Raw genomic sequence first — 20,604 nt, forward strand, 5'->3', positions numbered from 1 at the left:
CATTGTTACCAATCTTAAATATATCTATAAAAACTAAGCTAAGAGGGTGTCTATACCTAAAAGGGTGCCTACGCCTCCGTATGACGAATAACATAGAAAATAGAGTAGTATTGAATGACTCGTGACACATTGTAAAGGGTAACTAATTATTAGGCCCAGGCTATGCTTCGGGTAAGAAAAAATTTTATTTATTAATATAATACTTTATGATAATAACACTAAATATAACTTAGCCCAGTGGTTAAAACTTGAGTATATGTATTTGAGGTCTCGAGATCAAACCCTAAACTACACAATTTCTTAATTTTTTTATTGTACATAGATTACATGAACTAAAACTCCCTAGGAAAAGCGCCACGTGGAACAGTTTCTTATTTTCGCACGCCTTTTAATATATTTGTATAGATAGCTATCATGATTTTGGCAGGTCAATCGGATCATGTCTATCGGATCATGTCTTACTTCGATTGCGAAGTTAATTTTGGTCTCTTTTTCTTTCTTAATCCTTTTGACAGAGGAATGTCATCCTTTATAATTTATTTGCAACAATAACCCCTGAAAAGAGACAAAGACTCAAGGTTGGTTTGGGGTTTGAAAATAATCTCTCCAATTTTCTGTACTAAATGTAAAAGAGAAATTTTTACAATGCTCTAAGACTAGTAAAACCCATACTCCTATATATACTTGAACACTAATTAATATCCCTACTCCTAGAAAACCAAGTAAATACCTACTCTAAACCTCCTAAGCTGTACAAAAAAGGAGACTAAAGAAGACAAAATGGCTGGTAGAAATTCTTGGATCAGCCAAAAAACATCCTTGGTATTATATTCTAAAAAGTACAAAATACAATACATGAGGTATGTGAGAGTTATAACGGATCATGACTATATACTACATGTTTAATATACCCTATCTCAAGTTGGATTTGGGGACAATAATACTAACTTGAAGGAAAGAAGCTTGTGTTTTTCACTTAAACACTTGGTAATGAGGTCTGCAAGTTGCAAGAAGGATCTAAAATGGAGGACATTTAGAAAGACGGTTGTGAGATGATCTCTAATATAATGACAATTAACCTTTGAATGCTTCGTCCTTTCATGAAAGATAGGGTTATGTGCTAAGTTAATAGCAGATCTATTATCACTAAAGAGATCAATTAGAGTAGGTATTTGGTACCCTATATCAGTGATAATTCCTTCTATTGAGGATAAAATAGTCATTTCTATTTATTTCCTGTCCTAGTACTATGCACTAATTCCTACTGTTATTTCCTACTGTCATTCTAGAATCTGCTGTAATAAACAGGCTGTCAAATGAGTCACTATCTATTTTGTCTGTTTCCTGGATTCTATATAGGCTGTAAACGGTTCTCTCTTTGTGGTTAGCAATACAAAGAATATCTGAATACATTTTCTCTTCTCCTTTCTCTCTGTGATTATTCCTCTGCATTGTGAAATTATTCCCTGATTATTTCAATCATCATGGTATCAGAGCAGACTCAATGCTGAGAGGATTTCAAAAAAAAAAAAAAAGAAAAACCTTGTCTTTCAATATATGAGAGAAAATTTTGAAGTATTGCTCAACTCTGAAAATCCTCTTCTTCTGTTCTTTCTTTCTTCCTCTCACCTCTCCTTCTTAAATCTGTATCTCTCCTCTTTTCTTTCTTAAGAATCATGTCAAGAATCTCTATGCAAGACATGGCTAATCCCCTCTTCTTGCATCCTTCTGATGGAGCAAGCTCTGATCAAGTGGATAAACTGCAAGGATCTTCTGATTACAGATCCTGGAGAAGGTCAATGGAAATCAACCTATCATCCAAACGAAAGCAAGGCTTTGTTACAGGATCTTTGAAGAGACCTGATGAGGATGAGGTGAAAGCTGAAATGTGGGACTCCTGCAATGTTATGGTAATTGCTTGGCTTACTCATAATGTTTCACCTACTATTAAGAAGTCTATCATGTATATGACATCTGCTAAAGATATTTGGCTTAATTTAGAGAAAAGATTCTCTCTCACGAATGGATCTAGAAAATATAAACTGAATAAAGAAGTGTTTGAAGTAAAGCAAAACTCTATGAATGTGAATGAATATTATACCACAATGAGAACGCTTTGGGAGGAACTGGACTCCTTGAATCTGTTGCCTACTGTATCTGCTCCCAGCACTGAGGTTCAAGCTCTCTTAGAGGCTATAACCCTTCAAAAGGAAGAAGCTATGCTCTTCCAATTTCTGAATGGCCTTAATGATTCTTACAATCATCAAAGGAGCCAGCTTCTTATGTTGAGTCCTTTACCATCAGTTGAATCAGCATCTGCTGTGATACAACAAGAGGAAGCACAAAGAGATGTGTTGCATTCCACTCAGGATGAGCATGACATTTCTGCTATGTATAGTAGAACTCAAGCTGAAAAAATCCCTACTTGTAATGTATGTGGCAAGAAAGGTCACACTAAGGAAAAATGTTGGAGAGTTGTTGGTTTTCCAAAGGAACACCCTAGATACAAGAACAACAACCAGATGTACAAACCTAAACCTTTCTCTCAATACCCATCTAGATGGAACCCTGCACCAAAATATGAATCTTCCTCTCCAAAAATGGCAGCCTCAGCTCAAACCTCTCCCACTGTTTTTCATAACCCTCCTGATAACCCTGGCCTTCTATTTTCTCCACAACAATTGGAACAACTTGCAAAGTTGATGCCCCAGTTGCAAAAACAACAGCTTCAGGGAACTGAAACTGATGAGGAACTTGACCCACATTTTTCTGGCATGATTTCAAACCATCTCCAGTTAGAATCTCCTCATGAATGGATAATAGATTCTGGAGCCTCGGATCATATGACCCCCTTCCTTTCAAACCTGTGTGATACTTCACCAGTTGCCACTGCTCCCAAAATTAACCTTCCAAATGGTGATAAAGTAGTCATTTCCCACACTGGGAAAGTTCAGCTTGCAACTGGTCTTACATTGGAAAATGTTCTGTGTGTTCCTTACTTCAAACACAACTTGCTATCTGTACAAAAGTTGATAAAGGATAGCAAATGTGAGGTGCAATTTTACCCTACTCACTGCACTATACTTGACAGTGTGACCAAGAAGCTGATGGGATTGGGTGAAGCCAAACATGGGCTCTATTACCTTGTGAACCACTTAACTAAACCACTTCCTGCTGAGTGGTTTGACAATGATAAAACTGTAACTTGTCTTGCTGCAAACAGATCAACTCAACCAGCCTCAGAAACCTTGGACTTGTGGCACCACAGGCTAGGCCATGCATCCATTAGCAAACTCAAGCACATTGAGTGTGTTCAACCATACACCACAAGTACACCAAAAATCTGTATCACATGTCCCCTAGCCAAATTCACAAAACAACCATTCTCTCAAAGCTGCTCCAAGGCCACTGAACCATTTGAAATGATCCATCTAGACATCTGGGGCCCCTACAAAGAATGTACCAAGGAGAAATATAGGTATTTTCTAACCATAGTTGATGATCATTCACAAAATACTTGGATATATTTGCTTGAATACAAATCTGACTCACTGGGAACACTTGAAATGTTCCTTCAGTATGCTACAACTCACTTTGGGAAGAAAATAAAATTTTTGAGATCTGACAATGCTCTAGAATTTGATGATGCACCATGTAGGTCATTCTTTGCTGCTCATGGCATTGTCCATCAGACATCTTGTGTAAAAAGACCACAGCAAAATGCAAGAGTAGAACGCAAACATAGGCACATCCTTGAGATCAGTAGAGCTTTAAGGTTCCATGCTGGATTGCCTCTCAAGTATTGGGGTGACTGTGCACTTACTGCTGTGCACATCATCAATAGGCTGCCTACACCTATACTACAACACAAAACACCTTTTGAAACACTCCACAAAAAAACCCCCACCTATGAACATCTAAAAGTATTTGGATGTCTTGCCTTTGCTTACAATCCCACATTCCCCACTGACAAATTTTCACCTAGAGGAGTTCCCTGTGTCTTCTTGGGATACCCCCCCACTCAAAAAGGTTATAGACTCTTAAACCTTGTTACCAAACAAACCTTTATATCTAGGGATGTACAGTTCCATGAGAGTGTCTTTCCATTTCATGCCAACTCTACTCAAGCCTACATGACTCCTCTACCCATACCCACAATCTCCAACACTGCAGCACCTATTATTGATGATTTCTACTTTGAGCAACCTGATGCTACTACACCTATATCTTCACCTAGCCCTTCTCCTCCTGCCACCCCTCCACCTTCCCCACATCCAATTTCCCCTGTTCCTCCACCAGTGAGAAAGTCATCCAGACCTCACAACTTACCTTCCTGGCTTCAAGATTTTGATCTTGGCAAATCCACAGGGGCACATCATATATCCAACTTAGCCTTCACTGAAACTGAACCAAGTTTCCACTGCCTTCTTGCTACACTAACCACCACATCTGATCCCATTTCTTTTAAACAGGCTGTGACTTCAAAACATTGGGTGCAAGCTATGAACACTGAACTGGATGCTCTTGAATCCAACCATACATGGCAAGTTACTTCCCTTCCACCTGGTAAACATGCCATTGGCTGTAAATGGCTCAATAAAACCAAGTACAATCCCAATGGTTCCATTGAAAGACACAAAGCAAGGCTTGTGATCCTTGGTTGCAAGCAAAAATATGGGGAAGATTACTTTGAAACTTTTGCACCAGTTGCAAAAATGACCACCATCAGGACCTTGTTGGCTGTGGCAGCTATACATCAGTGGCATGCTTTTCATATGGATGTCACAAACGCCTTCTTACATGGTGACCTCTTGGAGGATGTTTATATGAAACTCCCTCAAGGTTACACTCACTTTGGCTGTAGGATTCATCTCTCTACCACCCCTCCACCCACATCCCTTGTTTGCAAACTCCAAAAATCCCTCTATGGCCTCAAACAAGCCCCTAGACAATGGTTCTCTAAACTCTCATCTACCCTTCTCTCCATGGGCTTCATTCAATCCAAATCTGATTATAGCCTGTTCATTCATCAATCCCCCACTGCCATCACTTTAATCCTCATTTATGTGGATGATTTGCTCATATGTGGTGATAGTCTATCCCATATAACCCACCTTAAAGCACTGCTCTCTGAAGTGTTTCACATGAAAGATCTTGGTATCTTAAGATACTTTCTTGGCCTTGAAATTGACAGATCTCCCTCTGGCTTCTTCCTCTCACAACAAAAATACACTCATGACATTCTCAAGGAACATGGTATGCTTAATGCTAAACCTTTGCAGCTACCCCTGGATAGTCATCTCAAACTCACTCCTGACAAAGGAACACCACTACCTGATCCTACTGTCTATCAAAGACTTATAGGACAACTCATTTACCTTACCATAACCAGACCAGACATTGCCTTCTCAGTGCAATTACTAACTCAATACATGCATCAACCCTCTTCTGTTCACCTACAAGCTGCCAATAGACTGTTGAGATACCTTGTAGGAACAATATCTCAAGGCATCCTCTTGGCCAGTACATCTGCTGCCACACTCACAGCTTACTGTGATAGTGACTGGGCAAGCTGTCCAGTCACTAGAAGGTCCACAACAGGTTACTGTATATTCCTGGGTCACTCTCCTGTGTCATGGAAAGCTAAGAAGCAAGCTGTGGTTGCTAGGTCATCTGCTGAAGCAGAGTATAGAGCAATGGCTCTCACAACCTGTGAAGTCACCTGGCTCTCTTCCCTACTAAAAGACCTTGGCATTAAAAATCTGCCACCTACAGTGCTCAAATGTGATAACCAAGCTGCACTTGCAATTGCAGCCAACCCTGTGTTACATGAAAGAACCAAACATGTGGAGATTGATTGCCACTATGTTAGGGATCAAATCAAAGCTGGGCACCTCTGCACTGAACATGTCTCATCTGAAGAACAAGTAGCTGACATTCTCACTAAAGTCCTATCTGTCAAACAGCATCTACACCATATCAACAAGCTGGGAGCTTCACCCAAGTTTCACTCTCCAGCTTGAGGGGGAGTATTGAGGATAAAATAGTCATTTCTATTTATTTCCTGTCCTAGTACTATGCACTGATTCCTACTGTTATTTCCTACTGTCATTCTAGAATCTGCTGTAATAAACAGGCTGTCAAATGAGTCACTATCTATTTTGTCTGTTTCCTGGATTCTATATAGGCTGTAAACGGTTCTCTCTTTGTGGTTAGCAATACAAAGAATATCTGAATACATTTTCTCTTCTCCTTTCTCTCTGTGATTATTCCTCTGCATTGTGAAATTATTCCCTGATTATTTCAATCATCACCTTCAAGCCACACAACTTCACTAATTGTCTCAGACATACATCTATACTAAACCTCTATGCAATACTTGGACAGTCTTTTGCTTCATAGAATTTTAATAGATAAAAGATTTCCTTGGGAAAACACAATGTACTATCTTGATCTTGCACTAAATGCACAATTTCCCTAATTTTAGTCACACAAGGCACTCCGTTTAATAACAAAATCAGTTGAGTAAAAAATCCTCAAATTCACAGTTCCTATACGGCCCGTTTGGTAGTTGTTCATAAATGGTAGTAATAGGAAAGAATTTGTGTGTAAATTTGTGAAAAATATCATTGTTCATTCCCATGGTAATGCTAAGTTATTCTAAAGTATCCACTTTCCTTCTTGAATTTTCATTCCCATCCAATATCACCTTGTAGGTGCAGGTAATGAGTGGTAATGAAAATTGCTTCCCCTTGGAGATAAAAACACAAGTTTAGAGGTGAGATTGCTTGCCCATGGAGAAAAAATGCCTCCCCATGGAAATTTTAAGGGTACTTTGCTAATAAAATTACACTTAAAATTCATTCCCATTATCGCAATTTATTAACGACTACCAAACGAGCCGTAAAGGTACTTAATGAGATGTGTAGTTGTCTGAAGGTGAGACTTTCTAGATTGATTCATGAATTGACTCAACAGTTGCAATGAATAAATATATATCAAGCCCGATGAGGTTGAAACACGTACCTTAGTTTGATTATAGTACTTTTGTAAATTTGGGAAAAAACTTGGTTAACCCACCGGGTATAGACTACCCACCCCATAATATAAGGTTGTGGTAATTATGATAGTGGAATCCAACTAGACTTAAATACTAATATTTAAATTATCTATTAGTAGCGGGTAGTCTACCCGGTGGGTTACCCAAGCAATGTCCGTAAATTTGAGATCTTCTAGCAGATTACTTTTATAAAGAGATAATTTCACCCCTTTAATAGGGAAAGGACACTTGGCAGGTTTAAAATTTCAGTGTCGCTGTTCAATATTTCATGAACTAACTAGTTATTAGGTCTGGGCTATGCCCCGGGTAAGACAATTTTCAATTTATTAATATTGTACTTTGATATGATAACACTAAATACTACTTGGTCTAGTGGTTAAAACTTTAGTACATGAACTTGAGGTCACGAATCAAAACCTATATTATGCAATTTCTAATTTTTTTATTGCACATGGATTACATGATCTAAAACTCCCTAGGGAGAGCGCCATGTGGCACCGTTCCCGATTAAAGTTGTATGCCAATCTCACACTTACAACCACCACAACGACAAATGGGCAAAGGATTATATGTGGCTAATTCATCCCATAAAGGTTGAAGGCGTCCAAAGTACTCTGCAATAGACATGGTTTTGGTTTGCCGACAATCGGCTAAAGCAGCTTTAATCTGCTGTTTGCGAGGTCCATTCCCAACATCAAAACGTTGCTTCAAAACATCCCATAATGGCTTGGCCTCTTCAAAATAAGGCAAGGTTTTCTTGACAGAAGGATCAATGGTATTAAGAATCCATTGAACTAACATGGCTTGCAAACAACGCCAATCACGTAAACCTTTCTCTTCGGTCGGTTTTGAGATCATACCTTCAAGAAATTCATATTTTCGGCGAGCCATAAGAGAGAGACGCAAAGAGCGATGCCACTCTTCATAATTATCACCACGAAACACAATCGGAGTGATCACGTTCCCGGGTCCGTCATGAGAACCAAGAAAGTACGGGTTAGAGGGATCAATTTTGGACTCCCCACCACTACCGGTGCCTTTCTCAGGGTGAGAACCACCATACCTCCAGTCGTCATGGCGCAGGTGGAAGAAAAGCGTGCCCTAGCCTAGCTGCTAGAGGCCTGATACCATGTAGAAATATTGAGCGTGATATTCTACTATTTCCATAAGTGAGAAAATAATATATACAACCTAATAGAAAGCTAATGGGCTTAACCAGTAAAACTAAGCTAAAGATACGTAGGCCCATACAATACATATAAATACATAAATACAATAATCCCAACAACTACTCCAAAAATAATCATATTTTTTTTTTAGCTACTCTAATATAACATTGTAGAACAATCCCACATTTATTTCAAATATTTGACTCTTATTTGTCAATGATATTGGTCAATTCTTTTTTAGATTTGTCATATCTCATATTTGTTACTTTAATTCTATATTTTCTCCATGAATAAACTATGATTAATTAGTCGCCCACACTTTTTGTAATCTTCCAATTGCTGCATTAAACAAACTTTCTTCAATTTTGAGAAATGTTGTTAGCAAATGGTTTAGACATCATCCTCCCAATAAACAAGCACTACACTATATAAACTACATACTACATCATTGTTATTATAATCACTATTACTATTAGAAATAATTGATACTAGTAACCCTAATTATAACCATTTATTTTTAAAAGATTCAACTATCAATTAACCAGTTGGAACATTGGTAGGTAACCTTTTTGTTTGCGTTAGTTACCAACCTATATGTAGTAGCTTGGTTTGACTCAATCGGGTGTGGATTCCATCTCATGATCTCAAGGTCAAGGGGTTGAATTATTGAAATGGTGTCCTTCAACAATATATATTTCTATGTATGATAGTTTAAAGGATTAATCACGAAATAATTAATTTAATTATATTAAGTGATCAGAATATTTAGCGGGAAACCACTTTTGATCTATTTACTCAAGATTAATTGTTTTAAGCAGCTTAATTATATTGAACCCATGAGGTCATACACAAGGGCATCGAACAAACCATTAAGGTGAGCTTAATTGGAGTGCAACGAACAATGACTGAATTAAAGATTAATTCATTAGGATAAAGATATCCTTTAGAGAAGTTGAGTTGAAGTAAGCATGTGAGTAAGAGGATGAGAAAAGGAGCGTGTGGATTGAATTGGTCAAGTCCAAGTCTGTTATGTGAAAAAACTGACAAAATCTCGTAGAGATATCAGTAAGCAATATCACAAAAGGGAACACCATTCTACTCTCTCACTCCATCATCATCACCCGCCATTCTCTCTCTCTCACTCCATCACACGTTTTCCTTCTCTTTCTCTCATGTGGTTTGACTTGAGAAATAAGTACTGGGTAATTGTTCATCATCATTTTTGGATCTAAGTTGTCAGTCTGGTGAGCATCCTGAGAAGCAGTGTGGATCTTTGTAGAAGAACTACACATTGGAGTTTTATATCATGTAGTGAAAATAGCAATAGGAAGGTACACTTTAAAGGTATAACGGTTATTTCACCAAATACCCCTGACAAATCAAAAAATTCACAATATACCCTCAATGTTTCAACAATTCACCATATACCCCTGACTTTTCAAAACTGTGCACCAGGTGCCCTTTTTCTAACGGATGTTAAGTGACCGTTAGCTTTATTTACGATATTGCCACCATTAACTACTAACCCTAAGATCCTAATACCATAAACATAATTCTAACCCTAATTATAACCCTAACCCTAAACCCTAACACACCCATAACCCTAAGCCCATGACAGCCCAGCCCCACCCTCCCCCCTCCCATCCACCTCAGCCCCACCCTCCTCCTCCACTCTACTCCACCGCCACAGCCCCACCCCCTCCTCCACTCCACTCCACCGCCAACCCCCTCCCCTCCCCTCCCCGTAGATTTCCTACTCCACCGCCGCTGCCCTCCTCACCCCTCGCCGCCGATTTCCTCCTCCTCCTTCCCGTCGATTTCCTCCTCCTCATCCCTGCCGATTTCCTCCTCTCCCCTTCCCCGTCGAGACAGCATCCCCACAGACCCCAACCCTTCCCTCCCCTCCACCGTCGCAGGCGTCGCAGCCCCTCCCCTTACCCGTCAATTTCCTCCTCTCCTTCCCCGTCGACACAACGGCACGAGACACAACCATGGCAAAGCAGCGACCCAGGAGAGAGAGCGAGGAAGTAAAGCTCCGGCAAGCTAAGCGCAGGCGACGGGGAAGGGAAAATCGATGGGGAAGGGGAGGGGAAATCGACGGGGAAGGGAGGGGAAATCGACGGGGAAGGGGAGGGGAAATCGACAGGGAGGGAGTAACAGTTGGGGCAGTGGCAGTGGAGGGGTGGGGGAGGGGCTGCGGCGGGGAGTTGAGGGGAGGGGGAGGGTTGGCTGCTGCGGCAGAGGGAGGGGAGGGGGAGGGGTTGGAGGCTGCGGCAGAGGGCGGGGAGGGGGAGGGGTGGGGGGATGGTGGAGGGGGAGGGGAAGGGGAGGGGGTTGGGCTGGGTTGGGTTGGGCTTAGGGTTAAGATTAGGGTTTAGATTTTAGGGTTAGTATTTAGATTAGGGTTAGGGATTAGGGTTTAAATTAGGGTTAGTGAATAATTATGGCAAAATTGTAAATAAAGCAAACGGCAACCTAACGTCCGTTAGAAAAAGGGTATTTGGTGCACAAAAATGAAAAGTCAGGGGTATATGGTGAATTGTTGAAACATTGAGGGTATATTGTGAATTTTTTGATTTGTCGGGGGTATTTGGTGAAATAACCGAAGGTATAATTTATGTGTTTAGATTTATCATATGTATAAGCATGTAGTGGCGGACTTTGAAAATTTTTTATAGTAGCCAAAAATTAGCACATTGATAAATGAAAAAAAGCCTAAAACTACCTTATGAATGTTATTTGCAAATCCAATGTAAACAAATAAATATATACTTTTAAGCATGTTTATATTTCGCCTTTCAGTCTAGAGGTGTGCAAGTCAATCTCTAAGTGGATGCAGTTTGAGTTATTTGGAGACAGCATTGACAGCAGCTGTAGGAAAGTGCTTACCAGCAGAAGGTTAAGGTTCCAGAAGCAAAGCCTACTAGCAGTGCTGGGGGCTGCTATCTATTTCATATGGCTTGCAAGGAATGATGCAGTTTGGAACTGTAAAATTGATATCATCAGGCATCATGTTCATAGAATTCAGAAAGTTTGTATAGATAGAATCTATAGTGTAATCCCATATAAGATTACAAATAGAGATAGAAGTTGGTTAAGAGATAGAGCTAACTCAATGTTGATTTGTAATTAGCTTTTTGGCAAGCCTTGGGGGAGAGGGTCCAACCTAGTTGGTTTGTCTCTCCCTTGGTTTGTGGTGGTTTGTATAGTTGTTTTGGTGATCAATATACTTTACTTAACTAGCAAAAAAAAAAATGTTTATATTTCGCCGACACGGTATGAGCAATTATTTGACTATCTCATTACAAAGGTTTTATATAGTGGCCAACAAATCTTTAAACGAAGACTCATAAACCTAATTGGATATTAGAAGATTTTAGGGACAACTTAGGGACTTATCCAATGTAGATTTTTCCAATCCGACTCCATAGATGGTCAATGAAGCATAGATTGCGTTAGGGGGTGAGGGTACGACCACGGTCAGGAACCGAGTTTGCCCAGATGGCCTCTACATAATATTGATTCATTTCAATTTTTATGCAATAGAATAACCATAAAATATTTTCATGCACCCTAAAAAAAATTTAGTCTAGGTTTGTTCAGGAAACACTTAAAGACTATTTTTTAGTGATATGTTATTAAACAATAAAAAATACTGGGAACCTCACTGGTTATTCATCTTCGTTAGAGTTATACCCCCTTAAAAATTTTGAGCCCAAAAAAAAATTTGATTTTTTTTTCTAATATTCTTTTTTGGAGTTACGTCACCTTTTCATTAGAGTTACATCACTTATTCATTAGAGTTATAGCGCGTAAAATTCATTCTCATTTCTCATTTCTCATGTAAGTATGCATTCTCATATGAACTCACTTATATATATATAAGTGAGTTCATATTTTTTGTGCAGTTTGTGTGTAATTATTATTTTTGATTTTGTTTTTTAATTGACGTTTTGTGTTGCAGTTGGATGGTTTTTTTATTTTGTTTTTTTTTTTCTTTTTTCTATTTTTGGTGTCCCCCCCTAGTTGCCTTATAGAATAGAGATATATAGGAATGGGATCTTGTGAAAACATCCCTAAAGCTGAAAACTGAAAACAGAAGATTTGGGCCATTGAAATTAGATCCGATGGTTATGATCAAATTCATAAGATTTGGGCCAATTACATTAGCTCCTCCAGGAGCCCCATTCTCTCTCTTCAAAACAGGACAAAAACCCCAACTTCAATAATTTTCATTCTTTCTCTTCTGAATACGAATTCATCAGACAACAACTCAACAATGGAGAATATCCATTTTCTCTTTCCTCTCATCATTTATCTCTGAGTTATGGTGAAGTTCTAATAGCTGAAAAAATGGAGAAACAAGAAGAGAGAGAGAATAAAATCAGCAAAATTGGAGGAAAGAAGTCGATAACAACATCAAAGTCTCTAATCTCTTGTTTTCAGCCTCGATTTTGCTTAGATAATCGCGATTTCACTTCCATCCAACTCCTCAGCCTGTCTTCATCCTATTCGACGCGACGCCATGTCCAAGTTGCTGTAGGTCGCCGCCGTTAACTAACTCTTAATTATGACCTATTATTCTCTCTCTTATTGATCACTATTCTGTTATTTGTACTTTCTTTTGAATGATGAAACTTGAAACAATATGTTGTTGTCTGATAATTTCAAGGATACTTCATATTATAGCAGTGATGTTGATTGTTGATTAGAGGAACTTTGTGGTTTTAATTCTAGCCCAGTTTTGTTGATGATGATGATTGATTCTATTTAAGAGATTGGCTAAGTTATGGAGCTGCAATTTGAACTAATTATTCTCGCATTTTTCCGAAAGTTGAGAGAGAGAGAGAGAGAAAAAGGAAGGAGATGAAGGTTGAAGAAGATGGTGAGGAAAATATCAAGGTGTATAGTTACTCTAATATTAGTCAAATTTACTATTATAATACTAAAAATTACCCTAAAAGTGGTAAAAATTATACTTTATAACCTTGGCAAATATAAAGTCATCCTTAATATAATGTAATTACCCCACAACTGATAAAAATTGCCCTTAAAATATATAAAGTTGCCCTTGAAATAATAGAAAGTTATCCTTAATATAATCTAGTTACCCTAAAACTGGTAAAAGTTACCCTTAAAATATATAAAGTTGCCCTAAAAGTGGTAAAAGTTACCCTGTTTTCAGTTTTCAGATTAAAAGTTGTTTTCAGCGGATCCCCCTATATATATATGTTGTATTTTTGGAATTAATTAATTGTTCTTTTTTATCTGAATTTCTTTTTTTTTTTAAAAAAATTGCTATTTTCAACCTCACAATGTTCAGTTACTCTATTCCGCCATTTTTGTGTTACTAACCGAGACCATTTTATATGAGGTAAATCATATTGATAATTAATTTTCAATTTTAACCAGTTGTTCATTGGTTTATTTCAGAGTTTGTAAGTTTTTTAGTCTTTAGCTTGGAATGAGCTATTCCTTGGGTTCTAAAATAATATTTTATTTCATTTTTAAGAAATAAAGATATTCCACGATACAGAAGGACAGATCTTAACTTCGATAAGTTAACAATTTTTGCTTGGGATAATTTATAAAATACATAGGCTTGTGACAAGAAAGAAAAATCAGAAATAATTTTTGAATTCTTAGTAAGATTACTATTACTAAGAAAAGGCAAAACTTTGTTTTTTTTATAGTCGAAAGAAACTGAATTATATCATATATATAGGTTTAAGTTCATATGAGAAGCACCCTTATGGTGAGAACCACTCATTTTACGATGATTTTGATCGTTTCATAATATTTTTGCTCAATTTTTGTTTCACTTATTTTATGGTTTTGCTCATTTAACAAATTTATGCTCATTTATCAAAATTTTTGCTCATTTTACGTTTTGCTCATTTTACTTTTTTTCTCATTGAACTCTTTTATGCTCATTTAACATTTTTTCTTCTTTTACATTTTTGTTCACTTTACGTTTTTGATAACTTAATGTTTTCTACTCATTTTATGTTTATGCTCATTTGTTACTTTTTTTTGCTCATTTTAGGATGTTTTTGCTCATTTTAAGTGGTTCTCACGGTTCTCACCATAAGAGGGTTCTCATTAGAACCCAACCCTATATATTATATAATATATTTATATAATATATTTATATATATATATTATATATATTATATATATATTAGAAGTGAGTTCATATGAGAATGCATACTTAATGAAAAATGAGAATGACTTTTACGCGATATACTCTTATGAATAAGTGATGTAATTCTAATGAAAAAGTGATGTAACTCCAAACAAAGAATATTATGAAAAAAATTCAAAAACAATTTTTCTTTTGGATCAAATTTTTTTTTTAGGGGGGGGTGGGGTAACTCTAATGAACAAGTGTTGTAACTCTGATCCGATGTTATTGTTGAGATTCATTCTCACTTCTCATCTAAGGAGCATTCTCATGTGATCTTTCCCCTATATATAAATGGATTTCTATTTATTTTGTAGCACCTTTTAAAAACATAATTTTTAAAATAACCACCTTATAAGTTAATTTTTTTAATAACCATCTTATATGACCTAAATCGCTTTATATACATACTAATTGACAAATTTCTTCCAAAAAAAAAATCATTCTTATAGAAGGGTTTAAACCTTATATACATTCTACTACATAAAGTTATTGAGGAGATGAAATCGTTCTCAAACCCTTTTTGAGGATGATTTTCTTGACGAAATCTGTCAATTGATAGATATTTGAAAAGAAGGGGGTTTGGAGAGTATAAAATATATATACTCTCATGGCCCTCTTCTTCTTCCATAAAATCATTTCAAGATAAGTCAATTTTGGTTTGCTTCACACCTCCCCAAGGGGAGCCAGGGTCTGACATTGGGGGGCCGTGCGGTTGAATTATAGTAGTGATCCCGTGAAGGAATAAAGAGATGGAGAAGGCGAGTGCTAGGGTGATTCGCTTAATGGTTTTGGTGGCGTGGGTTGCAGGCTTGCAACAATAGTTGAGTCTTAGTGGTGATGCGTGGTAGATTGAGCGTGGTGTGTAGGACAAGTAATAAACATCTAACAGTTAGATGCATCTAACAATTTTGTGCATATATCTACCTAGGGGTGTTAATGAGCCAGGGTGGCTCGCAAACTGTTTGAGCTCGGCTCGGTTAAAACCTGGTCAAAGCTCGGCTCGAGAGGGCTCAACTCGAGTTCGAGATCGACTCGTGACCTTAGCGAGCCGAGCCTGAGCCTAGTAGAGTTCGGCTCGAAAATTCACAAACATGTTCGTAAAATATTTTAGATAGGCTTTATGTGAAAAAGCATTGTCCCACATCGATAGAAAAAGTAAACACAACCTTGTTTTTCCTATATGATCTTATTACCCTTTAAGTTCATTATAATTCTTGTTTGATTTGTCTTATTTTATAATGTTGGACAATCATTAAATATGGAAGGTCTAAAAACGTGGATTAACATAAAATTAATTCTTTTACTATATGTAATTCCATGACTTTTCTTCTACCCATATTTGGAATATGAGGAACAATGCAAGCAAATTTTCATAATTACATTTGCAAATATTTAATGATTGTGCATCACTTACAGGCTACTACCATCAAACATTGTGGATTAGTGTTTTGAATTATTTATTTAAGGTTTATAAGTCCCACATCGGTGAGGCAAAAGTAAAACTTCACATCTCCAAATATAAAAGGCGCATGATACTGAAAACAAATGCACCCATCTCTTTTTGGTGGTCGTTGTAGAGCCTAAGTGGTTCCTTTGTTGAGATTTTGAAAGTCCCACATTAGGGAGGAAGCAAGAGTACTAAGGGGGGACCTCTTGTATTATATGGGCATGTATAGACAGGAGTAGAATATATCGTTGTTGGGCTTACCATATTTAATGAAATTAGCCTGACATCCATACTTATAAAAAGTTTGACAAAACATTGGGCTATACATCTAAAGTCTTGGTTAATGTTAAGTGAATTTTCTTTTAATTTTTAAAATTTTGATTTCACGAGCCGAGCCTGATATTGTTCGTTTCGAGCTCGAGCCAAGCTCTACCTCATTCATTCTTGGGGCGAGCTGAGCCTGGGTATGTTCGATCTCGGTTCGGCTCGTTAGCACCCAAATATGTACCAAATAGTGTTTGTGGGTGAATGGATAATGATTGTGTAAAATTATATATTGTTTGTATTGTTCTTCCCTAATTTTTCTATTTTACAAACATAAACTTTGTTTGCTTATACACAGAAACACCATTTACTTACCTATAAATACTATTCTTTTTATAAAAAAACTTATTTAGATAAATCTAACAATTAGATGTTTATCATTTTATAAGAGCGAAAGGGAGAAAGAATAAATATTCTAGAAATTAAGATTGAAATTAACTAGGTTTTCGTATATAAGGCACCTGAGCTAAATAAAAAAAATTTAGCCATCAAAGTTAGGAATATAACTAGTTAATTGTTGTAACCTGTGGTTTTCTTAATTGTTGTTAAGGGTGTGGACAAACCGGTCCGGACCAGAATTTGGATCGCACCGGAGATTCCAGTCCGGTCCAAACTCAAAAAATTCCGATCCAGACCGGTTGGACCGATATTTTTATTATTTTAGTAAAAAAATAAGTTTATATGTTAAAAAAAAATCAAAAAGTAGGAAGTTAGAAACTTAAAAATCTACTATTTATTCTTTTAGGATTATTGTTATTAAAATTATAAATTTTTAAATATATATAAATAAAAAAAAGATTTTTTTGGAAAAAATAATTCCGGTCCGCTGATCCATCGTGTTTCGGTCCGGTCCGGTCCTGGACTGGTGCACACCCTTAATTGTTGTAGTCAAACGACTTGATACAAGTATAAATGCACAATATTTAAAATTTATATATTTAATTTTACATGTTGATTGGATCAGATCCCTCCGTCTCATTTTGTAGTTCCCGTATTTTATTTTGAGTGTCCTAAAATATTGTTCCCATTTTCCTTATGTTCATTTAAAAACATCACATTTTACTCTTTCTCCACCTTTTCTTCCTTCAATCTCATTGGTTAGATATATCAAAAATCATTTTTTACTCTCTCTCTCCTCTTTTCACATGTCCATCCATTTACTATTCTCATTTTTTTTCATTTTTAATGACGATAACTCCAAAAATACAACTCCCTATGCAAGTACATCATAATCATTGTTTGCTTACTTCTTGTGTCCAAAATGAAACAAGAACTATAAAATGAGACAGAAGGAGTATATATCTAACAAGAATTCACATGACTAAACTATGTTTTTCCTCATGTACACATAATACAATAGGGTGAAAATAGAAAATGTAAATATTTTCAAATGACAATACGATACAACTAGTAAAAAACGGAGGGAAAATTAATAAGTTTGGTGGCAAGTTGGAACTATGCGCATCCTAGCAGAAAAGAAAGGTCCCAACTAGGACTCGCTTTTTCTAAACTATAGAAAAGAACATATACGATCCAAATAAATTCATTGGTGCGGTGACCTTGATTTCACATTATGGAACATGCATGAGGATTCTCATCACTAAAAGCATCACCATTTCTTGCACCAACAAATGAAGAAGAATGTGAAGGATTATTGAAATTATAATAGCCATGAGATTCATGTCCGTCATAACCATGCTTGAAGTAGTTATAAGATGATGAAGCTGGCTGAGGCTGTCCAGAATATGCTGCCGCTGCTGTTCCATTGCTTTGACATTGATTTGGGTATTGATGTGTGAAACTCCTAAGTTCAGGTTGATAAGGGAATTGCCATAATTCTGCTCTTCTCCCTGTACCCCTCACTGCTTTCAATACTTTCTTTGGCTCTGCGCTACCATTTACTGTCACTTTTTGCATGCCCATGTCTATGTCAACTTCATCCACTCCTACACATCCATTGATTATATCCAACTAAAATTTGGTAAGAAATAAATATTAATTACCAAGAATTGAAGGGAATAATTTCAAATTTTGCGGCTCTGCTCAAAATAGTCTCATCTTTATAAAATCTGCGATAATTCCAACTATCACTCATTTCTTCCCAATTGTCCCATTTTAACTAGTAACTTGCATTGCTTAACAGTTTGAAAAAAAAAATACTTATTGACCTTTTATTTTCTTTCTAAAAGAAATTATTACTTCAATTAAAAAAACCTTAATACTAACTCCATTAGCCCTTACCCCCAAAACCACCCCTTCCCCTTCTACCACCCTCACCCACGCAGCAGCCTACAACTCCCCCACCCCCCCTCGAAAATAATCCCTCACCATCTTCATCAGTCCTCGCCCTCCAAAATCATCTCCTCACTCTTAAAAAAAACCCTCATGTAAAGGTGCGCGAATCACTACATAAAGAGTAAGGTTATCTAACGGTTTTCTACCAAACAAAGGTACGATGATTCTTGTCCTTGCAGTACCATAGTTCAGTGAATAGAAGGTGATAAAGTCAATATGTTTCTTACTATGTGGAAAACAGTTCGATAATAAGCGTTTTCTTAGATTTGAAGGTAGAAGACCAAGGATCATCGAATTGGGGCACTAACCATGGAAGCAAGAAGTTTAAAAAAAACACAAAAGTTATACTTTGGGAGCGTTTGGTTCATATGAATTTGGTATAAGGTATGAGTTTAGAATGAGCAAAATCCGTACCTAGTGTTTGTTAATAAATTGATAGATTTAAAACTCATACATCAAATTCATAAGGTATGGGGTTTAGAAACCCCAAGGAGGTGTGTATGCTCATACCAATACCTCTAGGTATTAACAAAGAAAAAATTTTATTTTCAAATAAAACCAAACACATAGTATTAAGTATCAAGTTTCAAATATATACCACATTGGTTTCATTCTTGATTACAAACACATACCATTATATGAACCAAACATCCATCCTTTCGATTTTGACAATTGTATTAGACGGATCAAAAGAAAAATTTAAGATTTCTATATGATAGCCACTATTAAAAAGTAGCATCTATAAAAAGCCAGAGGAAGTATATATATACTTGTTGCAACGTTCAAAATAGTTGCACCGTTTGCTTTTATACTTCCTCCTTTTCAAAATAATTGCATCGTTTGCTTTTTCACGTTTGCCAAGACGTTTTCTTGAACTTAAATATCTCTAGTTGCGTAAAAGTAAAAAATATAAAAAGTTAATATTTGAAATTTTTGTATTGAGATGAATTTAACAAGATCCCAGTTGACTATGTTTTTTCTTATATAATAGTGAGAAAATGCTTGCCAAAGCTGGTTCATCAATGTGACCAAATGTTAAATGGTGCAACTATTTTAAAACGGAGGAAGTATGTTGTTAAAAGAATATGGCCAAAGCGAAGGATTCAAGTGCAAAACCAACTATACGATTAAGTTGGATGGAGGGAGTATTAATATTCAAGTTTTTTGTGGGGATGACATTTTGTGGGGATATACCTCAGATTTTTTTTTTTTGTGGGGATATACCAACCTAAATTTTAGTTTTGTTAAAAGGTACCAAAAACACTATTTTCGGCGAGAAAATCAAATTTCCAGCCTTTGACTTGGTAGGAACTCGCTAGTGAATGTATGTAATAGAAACAATTGAATATCATACACTATATAAGAGTAATTAAGCAAGTCAAAGGCCGGAAATTTGACTTTCTTGCCAGAAATAGTGTTTTTGATACCTTTTAACAAAACTAAATTTAAGTTCGTATATGCCCACAAAAATAAAAATTAGTAAGATATATCCCCGCAAAATACTCTAATAGCCTAGTATATATCCATGAAAAAACTCTTAATATTCTTACGTACCTTTCATCCTTGATAATGTTTTCTTGATCTTGCTTTCACATCCAGGACAGCACATGTGGACTCTCATCTCTGTGACCTGTGAGCATAATAATATCATCACAATTTAGTTTCCTTTTAATCAATTCAACATGGTATAAGTACGTTTCTGTGGATGATTATAATGAATGATCTGCAATTAAGCTTCTTAGGATGATTATAATTACCGTCGACATCTTCTCAGGAATTGTAGTTGATGATCTTTAGACACACTGAGTATAATTAGAGTTGATAAGAGTTCTTTTTTCTCTATAAACTTCAGCAATTTATCGTTATAAAGAGCACTTTCCCATTATTACTTTTTTCTATTATTATAATTAAGCTTTTTATAGTCGTTCTATGTAAGGATTTACAACTGATCTGCACCGACTCTTATTTCAATATTAATATTTTGGTACGATGCACAGCTCAAGCTTGGAACTGTGACAATGTTGTATGCTTCAAAGCTGGGTTTTGAAGGTTTGAGCATGTGCTATAATTTATGTCTAACATAAGCAAAGGTTACAATTTCCTAGGGTTGTTGACTTCGTAT

The 20,604-nt window shown here is 36.5% G+C and overlaps 1 protein-coding gene across 1 annotated transcript; it reads right to left on the minus strand.

Annotated features, from left to right (window-relative positions):
• Nucleotides 1-17,543: 17,543 nt before the first annotated feature.
• Nucleotides 17,544-20,387, minus strand: LOC104903567 (heavy metal-associated isoprenylated plant protein 28). Its single transcript, XM_019251711.3, has 3 exons — nt 20,240-20,387; nt 20,037-20,112; nt 17,544-18,133 (listed from the first exon to the last, which is right to left on the minus strand). Exons 1-3 carry the CDS (start codon nt 20,246-20,248, stop codon nt 17,754-17,756), a joined length of 465 nt encoding a protein of 154 aa, XP_019107256.2. The 5' UTR covers nt 20,249-20,387; the 3' UTR covers nt 17,544-17,753.
• Nucleotides 20,388-20,604: the final 217 nt, after the last annotated feature.

The sequence above is a fragment of the Beta vulgaris genome, chromosome 9 (genome assembly GCF_026745355.1).
Source record: "Beta vulgaris subsp. vulgaris cultivar EL10 chromosome 9, EL10.2, whole genome shotgun sequence".
Lineage (NCBI taxonomy): Eukaryota > Viridiplantae > Streptophyta > Magnoliopsida > Caryophyllales > Amaranthaceae > Beta > Beta vulgaris.

Excerpts from the sequence above, each read along its gene's own strand:
- LOC104903567 (XM_019251711.3), bottom strand. Across the intron at positions 18,134-20,036 it reads AACATTATCAAGGATGAAAG|GAGTGGATGAAGTTGACATA; the intron begins GTACGTAAGAAT and ends ATGGATGTGTAG.